The 20145-nt window shown below is 32.4% G+C and overlaps 1 protein-coding gene across 1 annotated transcript; it reads right to left on the bottom strand.

Annotated features, from left to right (window-relative positions):
* Positions 1-1777: 1777 nt before the first annotated feature.
* LOC130448145 (sialin-like) lies at positions 1778-19568 on the bottom strand. Its single transcript, XM_056785384.1, has 8 exons — positions 19354-19568; positions 12921-13098; positions 7749-7982; positions 6141-6315; positions 5833-6084; positions 5498-5774; positions 3111-3231; positions 1778-2933 (listed from the first exon to the last, which is right to left on the bottom strand). Exons 1-8 carry the CDS (start codon positions 19416-19418, stop codon positions 2715-2717), a joined length of 1521 nt encoding a protein of 506 aa, XP_056641362.1. The 5' UTR covers positions 19419-19568; the 3' UTR covers positions 1778-2714.
* Positions 19569-20145: the final 577 nt, after the last annotated feature.

Raw genomic sequence — 20145 nt, forward strand, 5'->3', positions numbered from 1 at the left:
GAAATAGCAAAAAAAAAGAAATTAATATACAGGGTGCTTCTCAATTCAGGAGGTGATTACTCGTATGAAATTAAGATAGGTAAAACTAGAAACTTGAAATTGTGTAATTTTCATGTAGTCGCAAAAACTATCTACCGGTATTTTTTCAATATTTATTATATCTCGGGAATGGGAGGGATGAGGAAATTTTGTCATAACAAAGATCCATGTTAATTTCATCCGAGTAATCACCTCTTGAATTTAGTTTCATGAATTTCGAAACACTCTGCATATTAGGAACATCTAGAAAATAAGTTCAATAATATATTTATTGTTTTCATTTTCAGCTAGTTTTTGTACATAGCCACCAAAATTTGTCCCAGCGGTGCTTCCACTGTTCGAAACATTATTTGAACTCATTTTTAGAGATGGCTGCAAGCTTCTGTCTCGTTCACTTTCATACCCCTTTTCATGCGTGGAAATAAGGAAAAGTCGCACGGAGCCAGATAAAGCGAGTAAGATGCGTTGGCAGCGGAACCATGTTATTTTTAACCAAAAGAAGGCTGACAGTGATGGCTGAGTGTGCAGGTCCGTTGTCATGGCGGAAGAGCCAGTCACCTGCTTGCTGAACTGAGCTCCAAGATATTCCACTGATATCAGAAAGTTGATCAATTGTCTGTCGACGGCCTGTGTGCACAAGTTCTCGAATTCTTTCAACATTTTCATCGATTCGGGCAGTCGATGGACGTCCAGAGCGAGGTTTGTCATCAATCGACATGTCGCCATTTTTAAATCGAGGAAACCACTCATACAGTTGAGTTTTCCCCATAGCATAATCTTTGTAAGCAGTTTTTAGCAATAAAACAGTTTCAGCAGCGTTTTTACCAAGTAGAAAACAGCACTAGCAAAAACGGACAATAGTTACGAACAGAAGTGGCAGGTCAACGGCCCGCGTAGCACTGAGCGCTAGGCAGGCACTAGCGGCAGAAATCAGTACTACAAAAGCTTCATTCATAGCAATGCTACTCCGGTTACTTTTGGATACCTTCTCGTATCCCTGTGACGTACAACATACGGTTTTATCCCTCCCAGATGATTTAGTAAATGAAATTCTAATAATGCCGAATATATCACAGAAGTTGTGCAAGTAAACCATCGAAAAATAACATTTCTAACGACCTAGAGATTCCTCACGTTATCAGCTGTAGCTGTATGAAACACAGCGCGCGCGTATGTTTTTTTGTCTATCAGAAGTTTTACAATTTTTGTATTATTTTCATATTAATTATTCAAAAATTAATTCTTATGATTCTAATAAAATAGTTTCTTCATACGTTTTTGTAAGCTTCAAACAAAAAATAAATAAATAAAAATGGAGCTGCTCGTACAAGTAACTGAAGCGAAAGGCTGATTCCTCCAGAGCATAGGCATAGCCCCAATGTGCTCACTTCTTGGAAATCCTGATCCACTGGGGTGTTTAATAATTGTACGGCAAGCAAAATATGGACGAAATAAATCATATTCGATAATAATATTTTTATTTCTGCCACAGGATTGCATTTAATGACATTCTACTCGCAGTAAATATCTAGCCCAGAAACTATAGACGACTTGAGCATAAAATATATTGAACACCCGAATACTTTAACTTTGGTGTACCCTACAAACTGTAAAGTCGTCGAAAACTGTTGATGTCGACTTTATATTAATGGTTGAATTGTTAACGATTAATACAATTTCCAATTTTGAACAAATCAAGGCATTTGGATTATGTAGCCTTGTTCATAAATGAAACATGTTTTTCTTTCGGTACTTTTAATGATACAAAATTATAGAAATGTTTTTATTTCCTTACTTTTTACAAAATACTCAATGTACCCATGAGAAATTTCTCAACGTACTTTTAGAATAGCCAAAAGATACGGTGAGGGGCCCACAAATATATTTCGCCATGGGCCCCACCCACTCCTAATTCCGCCACTGTGTAAAAGATCTTCTAAGCAGCAACCCAATCCACATTTGTTTGAAAAGGTCTCTATTTAAAGGTCTGGACACACTTGTCATATACCACTCCAATCCGACTCGGTTTCGATTTTGCTCCAAAGAAAGAATCGCGAAGCATTTAATTTGATTTGATAGCAGTGTAGGGTGGGCCTTTATGATATAATTTTGTTTAATTTTCGTATTATCATTTAATTCAGTTAGTATCCATTTAATAAAAGTGTGTATCTCCTTTTTAATTGATTGTGTTTATGCGTTTACTTTGTAAGTAATAAGTTAAGATAATATTTTAATTTGTAGTGTACCATTGACATTTAATTCCTTCGCATATTTTTTTCAGATTGTAATCGGCGTTTCAGAACTGCTCGTTTGACTGGTCATATAGTACTGGATACGTCTTCATTTCCTCAATAACATTTTTTTGGTTTATACCCGACATTATTGCCAATTTAGTAAAAAATCACTGCAAAAACTCAAACATTTTATTACAAATTCCGACCGACACGTGTTCTGCAGCCGTTCAACGAATGATCGTAGTCGTGTTGGAGTCGGATCGGACACGTGTCGTAAAGGTGGGAACTACACTGTTCAAACTCTAGAGTCATTTCCCTCTCAGACACTAGTTCGACCGTATGATCGTAGTTGGATTTGAAGGATGCATGATTGGTGTGTCCCGGCCTTTAAACGTTGGTGAAGTTGGTGAATAACTTAAAAATATTGTTCTCAGAGTGATACTAATTATATTTATCCGGCACAAAACTGTTGTTATCATAATAGGATTGCTCTTTTTGTGTTTTAGATGCACCGTAGTTGTCTTTGTTGGTACTGAGTGGCTCTGTTTCTTTCGCCCATGGCTGAAGTTCGCCAGATACGAAGGATCCGTAGAAAATGGCTCCAAATAAGTAGAGCCCTGACGAAATATAGAAAACTATCCTCCATTCATCTACATTAGTCTGAAAAAATTTAATTAGACTGTAAATGAATTAATAATTAGAAAATATTAAAGTACAATTGGAATTGGAAGTATCTTACTTAGATATTATTATAATTATAATCTTTTTGAGTTAAACAATTAAGTGGAAATGATCGAACGCGATCTGATATAGTTTTGAGGTTATGAATCTATTTACCTCGTCTGTAACCAAATACCCAGTTATTATTGGACTAACAATACCCGGTATAGTGGCAAAGGTATTTCCAAAACCCATCAATATACTAGCATACTGAGGAGCGATGTCTAAGTGGTTGATACTGTAAATTGAAAAATTTTATTAAATAACTTTCGTAAATTCTATTTCCATCACTGAATCATATGATTGTGATAAGAATATTGAAATATTATGTAGAAGTATAGATAAAAGTATGTAATACGATGGTCGCAGAAGTACCTGGCTCAACAAAGAATACATTTTGGAAAAAAATTGACAACAATATATCTATTTTTCTATGTAATCAATACGTTCGATACCCTTTTTATAATAAAAATCGTCAAGCTCCTCAAAATAAACTTGCCTGTAGATGGAACGATCTTTCTTTGGAGCCGGTTCTCCCTTTTCAGTGCATTGTTTTGATTGTTCTTTTACTTCAAGCGCACTCCGGGACATTATCTGGAATAATACCAGTATAAACAAGAGCCACATATCAAATGCTTCAAGTTTTTTTATCATTTGAGGTTTCGAGGTCCAGTTTCCACTCCGTCCAGCAGTACTAACCACACATAACATTCCATAAATCCTATTCTGACGTGGAGGTTTAGATTTCTGTTTGCAAACATTGAGGAGTACTTGAGAAATGCCTTTCGAGTCATTTCAATTCTGATCTTGATTTCTTCGTCTGTATCCATTTGAGCGTTTATGACTGAACCATTCTATTTGTTTTCCATTCAGTGTGAGAGTAGGGTAGAAGTAATATTAATACTTATAACCATGGATTTAGATCTTCTTCACTCTCATCCGTTTCCTCCGATGTCCTCATGTTCCTCCTCTAGCACTTTCCGAAATACAAACTGAAAATATATATTGAATAGTTGAGAAGAAAGAACACAGCCTTGGTGAACTCCGTTTTGAATTTCGATTTCGTCTGTCTCAACACGCACTACTGCTCTTTATCGCTTGGATTTAAGTTAATAGTTGTAAAATTCTCTATAAGTTTATCGTGTTGACTTTATCAAAAGTGTACCGGAAATCAATGAAAAAAATGATTTTTTTTTATAAAGGCAATTTTTCAAAACTATTGGTAAGTTCTGTCGTTCAATAAGAGACGGATTTCTCAAAGTCGTACATCTTTATGTTAAATTTCTTGTAGATCTATCACCTCATTCTCATGTTACGTTCCCACTATGCGTGATTTATCGGAGTGAATCAAGTTTCTGTAGGAACATATATTAAGGAAGCTGAGTGTGTAAATTGTAAAGATTGACAGTTATGCTCAAATTCTTTTACTTGAGATCAGAATAAAAAAAAAACATTTTGTCTGCAGCTTCACTGGTCTCTTTAATCCCTTTAGAGAGTAGTGGTTAATTTTTTTGTAATAGATCATAATTATGAATGTAGCTCAACCTGAACAACTGATAAAGAAGACAATGAACCAAATATAGTATTTGTTTCGTGATAAAATGAATAATGTGTTTAGTAACTAAACTGCAAACCATAAATATTCAAAAACAGCAGATCTACATAAAGATGACTTTAGTGAAAAAATTGAAATTATTTCCATCTAAAAAAGCGGCAATAAGAGCAGTGGAAGCGTTTTTAACAGTTCTCCGGATTCTCTTTCATTAATAAATTGATTTGAAAGCATAAAATCAGTTTTTTTCTCTCCTAGGGCGACAAAATTTATTCAAAATCCGGATATATTATTTCCACATTGATGGCTGCATAAAAAATATATCAATACATTTTTTCAGAACTGTTTGTGGAGTGCTACAGGTGTTTTGTTTCGATTTTCCTTATACCTGAAGGATTAACGAGAGTTCTCACCTCTCATTATTCCATCCCAACTATAACTTTTACACAATAGAAAAGAAAGCAGAAAAAAATCTGCAGCAGTTTAGTCATAAACAACCAAGAAAGTGAAAATATTGAGGATTAAGTTATACCTTAATATTTTTATGTAGTTCAAGTAAAACTTGCTTTCAATTTTTGTTCCTCTAGTACTTAATAATAATTATCCTTTATAAATATCATTTAATAGTTTATATATAATAAAATAACAAAGAAGAAATGGAGCTACAGTAAAACAAGAAATAGGAGTTAATTTTTGAGTAGAATTCAGTTAATCCATTGTAAAAAGCACAGGTAAGAGTAAATAATCTATTTTAGCAAAATTAAATCTAAAAATAAACATGAACATAAAGGTTTTAAATAAAATAAACTTGTGTTGTACTCAGTACAACGCGTACCTGTTGGTGTGAAAGGCATAGAATACGTTGACGAATAAATTTTATCCTATCAAGAAATTTTACAAGATTTGGCAACGTTTTCCAAAGTGTCCTATTTCATTTCAAATCGATACATACCTGAATCCTGCCCAAGCGAAAGCACCTAGACCTACAGCCATGGTAATACAGAACGTGGCACCTGCAGGTGTCAACCAATAGGTAGCGGTCATCATAAATACAGTCTGGGCGAGAAACCCGCTACAATTGAAAATTCTTCTGACCTGAGTGACGCTTAAAATTCTTTTGACTATAAACCAATCGGCGAAATGGCCGGAAAATTGAGTCATTATAGCCATTAGTAAATACGGTAAAGCTGAATTAAATCCAGCTGCGTTCAGATCAAAGTTCATTACACCTAAAAAACTTTATTATTATAACATAATTGGAATAACGAAAATATTTCAAAAACTAACGTTTCATGAATTTGGGTAATTGCGTCAACATGGTATAAAATCCCCAATTTTCACAGAAATGCGACACAGTTATCGCCCAAACAGGCATTGATGTTAAGAAAGAGCACCAAGGAATTTTCATTTTCTTATTACTTTTTGCTTCAAGAGAATTGATGATGTAGCTCAATTCTTTTTTTGTTATTTTTGGATCATCTTCGGGAGAATCCGTTATTAAAGTCATCCACAAAAGACACCAAATAATACCAACTGTACCTGAAACGTCATTCTGTGATGAATTACTACGAGGGTTTGAGAGAAAATGTTCTTACCAAAAAAATAAAAGATGCTCTGCCATCCTAGTGCAGAAGCTAATATTGAGCATAAAGGCATTGATACTACAGTACCTACATAACTACCAGAAAAAGCGATTGTTGCTAAACGACTTCTTTCCACTGGAGGCGCCCACTTAGCCCAAATTGCGTGGATACATGGGTAAGTGACACCCTTTATAAAACAATTATTTTAATTACAATAGTAGTAAGTATTGAAAGGTATTTCAAAAAATAAACCAATCAACAACAACCTTCGACACTCCAGTGCCACAAACATGTATAGTGTGTACTGAAAAATACTCACAAGGTATTTTTTTATGTATCTAACCTTTAAAGTTTATTAAAAATTCTAATTATTAAACTAATACTCAATATAAGGGCTATAGTACATAAAAAATTGCATTTACTCAATTGTTATATGAAAGAATTCCTTAAACGAGTGAAGCAAATGATCTGAATGGAAGCAATAACAATAAGGTCGTACATATTGTGTATAGTTTTATGGTATTTTACCTTCACTACCTTGTAACTTCCTCAATGTGTGGCTTGCACATTAACAACAAAACTATAAAATATAATTGAAGCTTAAATTCCAAATTTTATATTTCCCTGAAATAAGTCCACCTCTGAAAAACTTGTTTCTCATGAAGTACTGATTTACTATACTGCTTTTTTCAAATGAATTGTGTTCTATGGGTTCTTTTTCTGTTGGCAAGATGGCAAATTATAGTTTGTCTCATTACTGCCAAATTGGCACGTTTAGTATCTAGAGCAGCAAAAACGTATTCACATATGTATTGAAATTCAATTCCACTGAATCATTGTTATGATTATTATTATTATTTCATATTTTTAAAAAGACAATATCAAAATCAAATATGGAAAAGTTTACAACAGAGCTAGAATCAATTTGAGAAACATTATCAAATGTATATGTGAAAAGAACGATGAAGCAGGTGAGAACAAAAATGACTAATCCGAGGATTTCACGGCAAAAGAATGACAAGATGAAAGGGAATGGATGAAAGAAATAGAATCAATAATGAAGCAGATACAAATAGGTTAAAAAATATGCCATATGGAATTGAAGCATAATTTTAATAACATGGTATTAAAATTAAGAAGTGTGATCAATATGGATAAATAATAATAACGGGAGTAAAGAAGAGACGGGGACATACAGAGCGATGTGAATCAAGTAGATGTACATGAGAGAATTAACGAGGAAATTAAACTTTATTAGGTTTTATGTAAAAATTTTCTGACAAGACAAGAAATATCAAAAAAATATCAAGACTAACATGTGAAGATCAATATTTTTAATAGTTCTCATACACAAAGCTGGGTATTTACAAACCCAAACAAACTTCAAATTATTTAAAGTGGCTGAATCCTGATTTTTGTTTCTGATTCAAAAGTTGAATACATTTGATTGACTGTTATTTGTGGCTGCACTGTGACTTCTGATCGTCTTTTTGTAGAAACCAATCATCATTTTATCAAGAAGAATCTAGACATAATTAGTAGTACCATGGTTTATATCATTTAATGTAAGACAAAGTAGTAATTCAATTAAAAACTGAAAACAACGAAGTTGGTACTTACTTCGAAAATTCCCTCAATTATTCTTACAGCTAGCAAAAAGTAGACACTTGTTTGTGCAATCCAAGGGGTAACTAAAGTTAAAGCCGCCGTAACGGCAATGCCGACACCAAACACTCTTTTTCCACCATATTTCGCCGCCAACAATCCACCAAGAAGTTGAGTTGTTATATAGCCGTAAAAAAATGAACTAAGTATATAACCTTGTAGTTGTGTATCCCAGTCAAAATCTCTTGTCTAAAATCAAATACATAACTATCAACCAAAATAGCGAACGTTTTAATTAGGTTATAAAGTACTATATAGATAATATTTATATTACAATTATAAAATAAATTTGATGTTCAAAAAATTCTCCCCCCCTTTCTTCCGTTCAGACATTACAGTTTTTTTACTTGCGCCAGTTTTTATTGCAGTGTTCGAGTATTTTCCAAGACTATCTTTGTATTATTAATAAAATATACGACTTGTACCTTAAAAGAAAAACTCGAGGTTTTGAATTGCTTAGATAAAGACGAGAATGCAATAACGGTGGCAGTAGAGTTTAGAGTAGGCAATGCTATAATTTCTGACTGAAAACAAAAACCTTATCAAGGTACAGTTCTGAACAACATATACAAATAATAGTCGCCGCCTTTCTCCTTAAAATAGACGTTTACGTATGCTACAAAATTCTCGTCTGAACAAAATATTTTTCCTGCAAGCGAAACTTTCAGGTTAGGAAAAAGTTGCTGGAGCCAGATCTGGTGAATACGGTGCGTGGTCAAACAATTTGAACCATGGTTATTACCGAATTGTAAGAAAGTGCTTTGTTCTAATGAAAAAGTATCTTCTTTTTATCATTAAAATGCTGTTGTTTCCTTGTAATTCCTTCCTTCACTTTATCAAGCAATAATGGGCATTACTCTCCTGCTATTGTCCATTCATTTTGGTCCAAAGTGAGCAAATACGGCACTCGTTTATGGCGAATGATATGCCGATAGAGCCTTTTATATCTCTGCAACATCAATTTGACGGTCATTCAGAATCATTCAGTGAACTTCTTCCATTATATCGCTGGCCGTCCCAATCGCTCGTCTTCAGTAACTACTACGTCTATCTTTGAATTCAATTGTCTATCCTGAATGTTGATGTAGAAACTTCCTACATAGTATCTAGCTCCTCTCTTATGAGGCTCATTGTCTTCCAAAAACTAATATTTAATGATAGCCCGTTCAACATTTTCTCCATTTTCAGAATAATCTTCATAACGACTCATTCATATTGTCGTACGGAAACTTAGCGTGCAGAATGTCTGAAATTTATATGTTATATAATTTATAATGTTACCGACATTTGTAGATTGAGATAAGAAGCTTTTCAGACAACCCCTTGTACATAAATAATAAAAAAATGTATACTGTTCGCCCGTAATCTGAATATCTAAATAAGCAAAATTATTTAGATAGTACGAGAATATGGAATATGATAAGTCGATGTTTATGAAACAAAACGATTGGAAATTACAGTTTGACTGGATTGTTTAGAAATGGGTTTAGCTTTTAAAGGGCCCGAAACCTTTTTAATTTCTACTCCAGTAGTTTGTTCACATTGTAGGTTTCGATTATTCAAAAAATCACAAGCTTTTAATGTCTCCATTCTCCTCTAAAACAATTTCAATAAAATTTTTATGATTAAAACCCACAAGTAACCTTTAAGTGTATGAAGTTAGTTTATTAAATACTCAAATCGTAATGTGATAAATATTCTCATTGGCAGTGTTCGAGTTATATTTTCGACGTCCGAAAATTTAATTTTAAAAATTTATTAAACTCGAAATTACAATTATTTCAAGAAGTTTGAATGAACAGGATTAATTTCACAAGCGAATTAACTGCAATTCATTATCTTATTATTTACCACAATCCCATTTATAATAAAATAAATGATGACTTTGATCCTTATGCGTTTTAATTTTTAGAAAGTTCTGGAATTTTCTTTTGCGTAACTTTCGTTATTTTTTTATTTGAATCAGATTTTTTTCATTTCTATATTCGACCGACAACGCTTCACCAATGAGAGATCTCAGTAAATGATTCATTTTGATATAGGAATCGAACCCTTACGTAACCCCGTAAGGGTTCGTATTTCTATATCAAAATGGATCATTTATTGAGGTCTCTCTGTGATAAAGCGTTGTGGGTCGAATATAGAAACACCCTGTATAATCACTGGCAATATATACAATAAAAGAAGTAGAATTTTTATTATAGTCCAAGTACATCTCTATTAAAATTCAGTTCAGAAAAAGTAACTACGTTACTGCTTTGCTATTGACAGTCGTTGTTTTTTATCATTTGATATAGCATTTTAATGTCAATAAATATCCCACAGATTGATTAACACCATTTGTTTATATTCAACTTATTGAATACATTACACTTATTTGGTAATTGGATGAGTATATATAGATGGAAATAATGATTATTCAGTAGTTATGGAGAGTCCGGCAATTTCCTAAACAAAAAGTAAATATAGCAAAGAAGGCTAAATTAAACTAAAACGACTATTTTATATAACGTTTTCAACTATATAGGTAGGTGCCCACTTTTTTCAAAAGTAGAAACAAAACGAAATCATCTTACAAATTAGGAATTTTACGACATAGATTGACACAAATTTTGATGAAGATTGAAAAATTCAGAACTAATATATATATATATATATATATATATATATATATATATATATATATATATATATATATATATATATATATATATAGATTCAAGGTTATATTGCGATAGCAGGAAGAGATTGAGTTGATAATGAGAATGTGACCTACAAACTAACCAAACCTATCAAACATATATGGATTATGCTCCATCAACGATATTTCTCATTGAAAAGATAGTGACTTGTGAAACTTTCCGCTTTGTGTGGATCTATATTAGTAAGATTGCAGGTGTGAATACACGGTGATTTCAACGACTTTATTTTTTGCTAACGTGATAGCCATACATCACCACAAATCCTTCAAATAAAACTTAATAGACAATGGTTGAAAATAAGGTGAATTGAAGTTAACTAGTATAATTCCATCAACTTCATAAACAGACGAGAAAACGGCCCCTTTGTTGTAATAAACAAACATGAAATTCCATTGGCAGCTGGAGCTTTTTTTGTTGTTTTTCAGCTTTCGATGTGGTTTGTGCTGGTTCATCGTTTTTGCTCCATAATCGTTTTCGAACTATATTACTGTACAGGATCCATTTTTCATCACCAACGATTATTCTTACCAAGAAATGGTCATTCCACTACGATTTACTAATTGTACACTGTGAAACAGATAATAATAATAATAATAATAAAATATTGTGTTTGGCTGAATACACTCCAGTTTACATCATTTAAAGTTGGTTGAACAAAGCCCCATGTATTTCTAGTATTTCCGTTTAATGTTTTAAATATGATCAATGTTACCAAAAGAACAAAACCATTTTGATTCGTCATTATATTTTTCGTCGATATTCAAATATTAAATCAATCCATTATTCACATTATTTCGAAATTGCTTTAAGCACTTGTTTGAGCGATTGGAGATGTCGCCATATAAATTTATTGTTAATGGTATTTCAACTACACGTGTGTTTTGCGATTGTCAGTGTCGCGTAAAGAATTTTTTGTTTGTTTTAAACCTTAAATTTCAGACAAAAGTGAAAATGTGATAATAAAATTATTCGCCAAGCTGACGAAGCTGGATATATTAAAGTATTTAAAAGTATTAACAAGGTGGATGTTGTAATAGATAACCTGTGAAAAGGTTATAGCAAAAGAATAAGCAAAAGATGATTACTAAGTTAAAAAGATTATTGAAATATGGGAATATTTATTCATGGAATTATGAATCATACAAATAGCATTAATTTGCGACACTGAAATTGTTACAATATGTAGAATTATTATGAATCTGAAGGTACATAACGGGACATTTTCATTGTGGAGAAAATTTCAAAGATGAAAAAATAGATATAAATATGATCACATTAGAATCGTCCCAGATTATGTATTGGAGAAAGATCTATTAATGCCTGATTAGGGAATTCTTTAAATCAAAAAGACAAATTGTTTATCTCTATGAGACTTAGTCTAGTTGATTCTAGGTAGGTGTTCTAAATAAAAATCGCTCAGTCGACTTCCACGAGGACATAACTGCTTCATTAGTTGAGAGCGGTCTCGTAGTTAAGTCTTACCTAATCTACCTGCCAGATCAATCATGTTTTTATAGCAATAGCAACCATAAGTTTATATATACCTCCAAGAGCGACAGAAAGACAGATAATACAATTTATTGAATGCTATAATATTGATTAACGGAGCTAAAGCTGGGAATCTACAAATATGGTTTTATTTCTTACGGACCCCCGCTTTGTAAAATCCATAATAAATAATATGGATTCTTAGTACTCGGTTTTTGACAATCATCTCTGCTTGTCACCTAACAACAATTTTTTTTTATTTAAATATATCATACTTGTCTAGGCGTCGACAAAAGTAAATATTTCATGGTTGCTTTTCTATTTTTACAAAATTTAATATTTACTGAAGGAGGAGCTAGTCTTAATAGATAGAAGAAGGTTCGAGGAAATACGTTCAAGGTGCATTTATGATTTCCCTAAATGAGGATACAAAATATCACAAACAAAGGAAAGAAATTCAAAATGCAACTTGTTTAGTCGTAAATTTCGTTCGTCAATCCAATCAAGTTACTTGTGAAAGTGTGTTAATTGGGCTACTTTAACCTTGGAAAGGGCTAAATGAGCTTTGTGTGTATGTGCTGTTTAAAATGAGGTATTACCAATGAGATAAAGGTCTTTGTGCATGAAGATACCAATTCACTGTCCAATAGTTTTGAGATATTAAGAAATAAAATAATGTTAGTGTAGCATTTCTAGATTTAAATAAAAAATCTAATACTACCAATCCACAAGCAATTGATAGTTTTCATTCTTTTTGTTTGTCTGCCCTTTTTAATATTTTTGATAACCCCAGTAGAAGTTGAATAGAATATGGTAGATGTTCTTACGGTAAAATGTGGACCATTTGCGAAGGTTAACACCCATTCTTTCCTATTTTTTATTTTTTTCATTTCTATAGTTTATACAAAACACAAGAAATTCTGCAATTATTACTTACTCTAATGACGGTTCCATTTTCTAAAGTAAAGTTTCTATATTCAGTCATAGCTACAATTGCGATGCTCAAATTTACACGCAAAGCGTAAGACGTAAAGAATCCTAAAAAAGCCAGTACTGCAACAATATATCTTCTCATTCTCCAAAAGGTCCATAGACTTCCCATAGATTCTAGAGAACTGAAAAATTATTATAAATATGTTTGATTATGAATTATGTTCAAATTTTATTTTGAGTTAATAAATACGACTACCAAGGGCGTCCCCAAGGGGGGCAGTGGGCAGTTGTCCCCCCTAGAAATCAAATGTAGTTAGCTGCAAAGCGAACAAAGTCCTAAGGCCGTGCGAGCAATTCCGCATCTCATGACAAATTAAGGTTTAATGTATATTGTAGAAAATATTGGCATATTCAGAATGACATTAAGATTTTTAAAATCTCAATTTTCATCACGACTATATCAGATTTGCAAAAACAAAAGACCATTAAACAGTGTAAAAATATGTAGGTAGGTATGGTGTGTGTGTGTGTGTGTGTGTGTGTGCATTGCATTTCTGACTATCCTATAGTCAGCCAGGCTTGGCAGAACTCTAAATAACAACGAGTATATAAAGTTTAGTTCTAATATATTATCCATAATAGATATTTTAACATAAAAAGTAATAATTTTTTATGAATAAAATTCTGGGGTTCTCTTGGACGTGGGTTCCGGGGCTATAGCCCCTCCAAAGCCCCCAGCTTAATCCGGCCCTGAATTAGAGACATCTATATAAACACAAACTTATTCATGTAGAATTATATAGACATGAAATAACAAAATATTTTTGTAATGTAGCTTTAATAAGACAATTATGATATTTTTAAAGTTTTTTTATCTTTCGCAATATGTATTCAGAGAAAATACTTATCTACAGAAAAGAATGTTACTGTTTGCGTGACAAACTAAACATTCAAATGTATGCCAATAATTTGATTGTTCATTATTGTTACTTACAAAACATCGAGAATTATTATACAGATTGATAATTTAAAGACTTAAATCTAGAATTTAAAATAAAAAATATGTAAAGTCACGTAAGCCTCATTTTTTAATATAAGGAATCGTAGTTCTATCAATTTCTGTCATGTTTAGTATAATTACATCTATTATGATAATACTAAAGCTGCAACAAGAACTGATTCAAGCTCTTATGGAAGAGACAGAATTTTTTCAACGATAAACACTACGGTTATTTATTGTTATTATTTTCAGTGAGTTTGGTTTCTTTGTTGAGAAATGGTGAAGTCCAAAGTTGACATAATGTTCAGTTTCAAAAAGTACCTGCTAAACAATCGTCGGATTGTTGCTCAATAATTGAAAATTCTTGAAATTACAATTACATATCAAAAAGTGCTTATCGCCTGCCAACTTAACTAAATTAAAAATTAACGTGAACCTGGTTACCAACTTTGACTCTATATAAAATAAGTGTGAGGTAAGGATAGGGTCAAGGTTGGAATAGGTCATGTCAGCTGTCAATTTGATCAATTCTCAACATCTATTATTAGAAGTTGAGTGAGGTTAAAAGGTAGGAAGTAATTTTGTTTAACAAGAGACAGCAATGAATTGTTTATTTGTGATTACTGCATCCAAAGAAAATATAATTAAGAATTATCATCGCAGGTACAGGCTGATAATACTCAGCATGACAGGATGTATAATATTTATAATTGGAGTATGGCTTTTTTGTTTTTCAAAATATTCTCGATTAAGATCAATACACATTTGGAATTCCGATTGAGGTACCACAAAAATATGTGATTTGCACGCATCTACCGCTTCTTCAGATGTAGAAAAACGTTGACTTCGACATATATTTTTGGTCTGCGGAACTATACGGCGGTTGATCCATCAATTCGATATTTTGACTGTTCGAAAGCGTTTTAGTTTGAACTGGTGTATGAGAGCTCCAATTATCGTGGTGGAGGATGATTTGTCTTCTGCAATTGGTTCCCTTAATTTTTTTAGCACTTTTGGCAAACAAATGGTAATGTACAGTTCACGTTGCTCTAATGTCCGGTTATTGTTTGTATTGTTGTTTAGTTTCTGGTTCATATACATTGATCCAATTGCCTGTCGAGATCTTATGCCAAAGTATATCTCAATCGCATAATATGTCACATGACGATCTTGTGATATCAGTTTATTCACAGCATCGGTTTTTGTGGTAAAACTGCCGATTCTGGACGATCTTCACGAAATTCATCCTAAGTGCGATCACGATTGAGTTCGGAAAATCAGAAACACGGTAACTCGAGATGGTGCCTCATCACCAAAAGTCGAAGCGAATTGATCAACACACGTTGAAAGTCATAGAAAGTTATCGCACGATTTAATTCCAATTTTTTACCAAAATGAATGTTTCAAGTATTTGAAAATAACCCAAACAGCACTCGCATGACAACACGTTCTGAGTAAGTTCACCATTCAAAATGTCAAATTTGATTATGGCAATGTCATATTCACATCAGTGTTGCCATATCTCAAAACTTTTGTACCAACCTCTTATCTCCCATGACTAGTCTTAATAAAATTTCAAAGTGTAATTAAAAATATAGTTTGGAGATGAGGCTAAGGTAGAATAAATTTGAAAATAGGTGTTATTTGAGGATCGTGAAGCGTTATCCCGAGTGTCTACCAAGATACGTACATTTTATCTTTTATTGAACTAATCGCATCTTTTTCTGTACATAAATTACTCCAATGAATACTGAATCTTTCGCTCATCGATAGCTTTTCTTCGTTACCTACTACATATTTCATTACGTCCATTTTCTCAAATAAACGTCGAACTCTAATTCAATACTATAGTATATGTATATGTATATAGTATAGAAATGTATGACATCTAAGAATTGTATATAAATACTAGGAAATTTATATAATTCCGAAGCTATTTAGGAAATGTATAAAATATTGTTCCAAAAACTATTTATTACTTAAATATCCTAGGAAATGTACACAATTCCTAGGAATTGTATATTACTCCAATATTGTTTTAGGGAATGTAATAAAACACGTTGTTAAAAAGAGAATAATAATTTTTATTAAAGCACTCGTTTAGACAACAACGCTCAGGTAACAGTTATATCGTAAAATTTAATAATCTTCATATTATCTTACTAATTAAAGCTTCGAAAATCAATTATCTGCGAACTTCTAAAAGTCTTTCTAGCTGTTATTTTTGCCGTGGAAACTTCTTCAATTAACTCTTTATAAAGTTCATCTTCAATATAAGCAGTCTTCTTAGCGTTTGTTAACGTTCTTAATGACTCTTAAAGTACTATAAAATCGCTCTTTCATAAGCGCGATGAGTGATTCGGTAGCCATTTTGAACAACGGCGACGTACGTACACACTAACAGTTAACGCGGCACTGGCGAGATAGCCTGATCACTCTGATCAGACAAAACAATACTCGCCCCACTATCCCCGTATAACCATTGATATCTCAAATATTTACATTTCCGATTGCTATTTAGACAATGTATAGATTTTCTAGATTATTTATTTTACATATTTTCGTGCGATTTTAGAAATAACATATTACATACATTTCCGGTATCTTATACATTAAATATATCGGGTAATCTGATTCGCAAAGATTTGTTTGTATTCTGCACATACAACGCCATTGCTCGTCTTAGATCCATCATTATATATTATTTTCCTGTCGCCAAACTCTTTTAGTATGGATTTTAACAAAATTCTATTAACGCGGTTAGATTACGTATAGATAGGGATTATGACTTTGTGGACTTTAAATATAGCTTGACAATATTATTGAATTCATTGGTTTGAATGAAGACTTGTGAGTCAATTTGTGAGATTTTCTATGGAAATATTACATAGCGTAGATAGATCACAATGTATCAACAAAACCGTATAAAAATTGACTAAAACGTAAGAAATTAAAGAAATTTACAAGGATGTATTGATATCTAGTTAGCCTAGACCAGTTAAATGCATAAACAAAATATTGCGTTACCATAGCAACGGACAATAACTTATTAGAAGTGTCAGTGTAAAGTTTGACGTCAAAAAAGTAAACCAGAGATACGCAATAAATTAAAAGAAAAAAGATGACCACCGAAATTGTGAAAATCGAAAAATTGAGGTATCGAGCCATCATCAAGTACCTGTATTTAAAAGGGTTAAGAGGTGAGCAGATTTACGAAGATTAATACCCTTGGTGATCAATATCCTTCGTATGCGACCGTGAAAAATTGGACTGCAAGCTTCAAAAGAAGTAAATTTTCCATTGAAGATGATGACCGATCGGGATGGCCAGTTTCTGTGTCAGTCCCAGAAAATATCGATGCAACTCATGACATGATTTTATCAGACCGTCGTTTTGGGCTAAAACGGATATATGAAGCACTGATTATTTCATCATATAGTTCACGTCAATTTGGACATGAGAAAAATTGCTGCAAAATGGATCCCCAAATATTTAAATGTTGACCAAAAGCGTGCAAAGGTAGAAGCATCGCGTTCGACTTGTGCTCGATTTGAAAACGATGTAGATTTCTTAAACCGAATTGTTACTATGGATGAGACTTGGGTACATTTCTACGATCTAGAAACAAAGCAACAATCGATGGAATGGCGGTCTCCAAGACCTAAGAAGTTTCGTGTCCAAAAATCTGCTGGAAAAGTTCTTGCTTCAGTTTTTTGAGATTTTTTTGATAAGGGTAGAAAAATGACTGGAGATTACTATTCAACATTACTGACCACTCTACAGGAAAAAATTAAAGAGAAAAGACGCGGACAGCTATCCAAACGTGTTTTGTTTTTGCAGAACAACGCTCCTGTACACAAATCTCATGTTGTCATGAAAAAAATTCGTGATTTAGGGTTTGAATTACTAGAACAACCCCCGTATCCACCAGATTTGGCTCCGCCCGACTTTTATCTCTTTACTCAACTGAAAAAAAAGTTTAAAACGTCTTAAATTTTCTTTCAACGAGGAGGTAATAAAAGCTGTGGGGGGTCTAATTTTTTTGGAAGGTCTAGAGACTTTTCAGGTTCGCTGTAATAAATGTATCCAATTAAAAGAAGAATAAAATATTTTGATATTGAAATTTTGTTTGGTTCTATAGTAGGCTAAGAATTTTTCAATATATCCTCGTATATCTATATATAAACAAATGGGTTCCTGGGTTGAATCGCGCTGAAATTTTGAAAATTCTCGACGTTTCTTCTTCCACTTTGAAGTCATTATCAATAGAAAGTGGTCAGGGTGGTACTTCGTTCATTGATAAGAAGAGAAACGATTCCATGGTCTCAATCTTCCTACTTAACTAAAGACCCTTTTTTTGTTGATTCCAAGGCTTCAACATCTTAAAGGTGTGGACTACTTTACTATTTCGGGTTTGTAAACTTCTTTCTTTCAATTTCCCTTACTATTTTTTCTGATGTGCCTTTACCTTTCGGTCCCTTTCTATTAGAGTTAAATCATCGGCATATGCTAATTATTTGTTTTGATTTATTAATGATACGTCCATCGATATTACATGACCCTATTATGCCATTCGCAACAATCCTAAGGAATACCGCTGAGAGTCTATAGCATTGACTTATCCCAGCATTTATTTCAAATTCTTCAGATGAAGATCCTTCTTTTGTCATGTAATGAACACCAATCGTATTAACTTTTGGGGTAGTTTCAGTTTTTCCACTCCATTTATAGATAATTTTTAAACTGTCGAAAACTTCTTCATATTCGATGAACAGAATTTGTATTCTAATATTGTGCTCATACTATTTTTAATCACTTTTTTATATTATAAATCATATTGTAGAAACGAAATTATTCATACGAAACTAATTCGTAATGAGTAATGTTTAACGAACACATACGATATGATTTGAGGTATTGAAGTGATAATATACAGTTGCTTTATTTATTGATGTAATTCGTCAAATAAAATGTGATTGCGAATAATTTAAATTCCATATTTCCTTTCTAGCAAATGTTATTGGAACCGAAATAAAGCATTTAAATTAAAATTCCAGTAAGTTGTCCTATCAAACTCCACTACTCCATACTTTCAATTATATTGTTATTCCAAAAATGAACACCGCTGAAGAAGATAAAATCCTTTGTTATTTTTTAGTGTCCGTATATTTTGCTCCTTCAAAAAAAGATTGAACTGCTATACCAATAACTAGATAACCAGTGCCCAAATTTTTCGCTAGATTTAATTTTTCGAATCGAAAAAATATGTAGATTTGTTGAATTATTGCTTTAAATGAAATATGTACTAAAAATTACTTCCTTATAATTTTTAAACTAATTATCTCAAAAATCAATGTCAAGAATTCAGCCTTCATTTTCGACAAAACTTTCACCTATAATTGATCAATTAAAAATAAAAATATTGTGATAACCGTACCTTAATTGCTCGTCTCCACTTTCATCGTCGTTTCGCACGTTGCCCCCTTCCATTTTATGGATCATCTTCGAAGACAGGTCACTTTTATATCACCACAACAAATTTTGTTAATTGTTATTCGAAAACTTAGGTATTGCATGCCAACTACCATATGGTAAATGGCACTTCTCACTTCATCGAGCTCTTGAAACTGTATTGTTCATTTTCCTATATCTAACTTTGCGTTTCACCTGGCAAGGTTTTATCTTTTACACAATTATTTTACAGAGGCGGATTTAGAGAGCTTCAATATTAATATAAATTATTAACACTGTCATTATTCTTTAGAATTTTCATTCAATCCATAGGTTTTATTAATTATAATTATAATATAATTATAATTAGTTATTATAATTATTTTTACTAGATACCTTATCTAAAGAAATTAACCAGTGAAATCCGACAGAATATTTGAGAATATCAAACATATGAGTCTAAGGTACTTAAATTTATTATTTGGCTATTGATGGGACTGAAAAAAAGGCCGATCCTGTTTTGATGGTAAATTGATTTTTTTTTGTCGAATGCGGAGGTGAAGCCACTATTATTTTCATTCATATTTGTGTTTTATTTTATTTTTTGAAACCAAAAATTATCATTGTTGTAACTGGGTTTTAATAAGGACCAATCGATTTAAGATATCTTCAAAAATTGATCCTGCAAATTAATTATGGTTTTTTAGAGAGTTACGCTATGACTAACAGTACAAGAGACGTATATTAATATTCACACAAAATGTTATTTTTTATATCG

The sequence above is a fragment of the Diorhabda sublineata genome, chromosome 1 (assembly GCF_026230105.1).
Source record: "Diorhabda sublineata isolate icDioSubl1.1 chromosome 1, icDioSubl1.1, whole genome shotgun sequence".
Lineage (NCBI taxonomy): Eukaryota > Metazoa > Arthropoda > Insecta > Coleoptera > Chrysomelidae > Diorhabda > Diorhabda sublineata.

What these genes read in the sequence shown, in the direction of transcription:
- LOC130448145 (XM_056785384.1), bottom strand. Translation starts at nt 19,418, where the DNA reads ATGATCCATAAAATGGAAGGGGGCAACGTGCGAAACGACGATGAAAGT. An exon ending in AGTGGAGACGAGCAATTAAG is followed by an intron (nt 13,099 to 19,353) that starts GTACGGTTATCA and finishes ATAATTTTTCAG; the next exon opens with TTCTCTAGAATCTATGGGAA. An exon ending in AAAATGGAACCGTCATTAGA is followed by an intron (nt 7,983 to 12,920) that starts GTAAGTAATAAT and finishes ATTTGATTTTAG; the next exon opens with ACAAGAGATTTTGACTGGGA.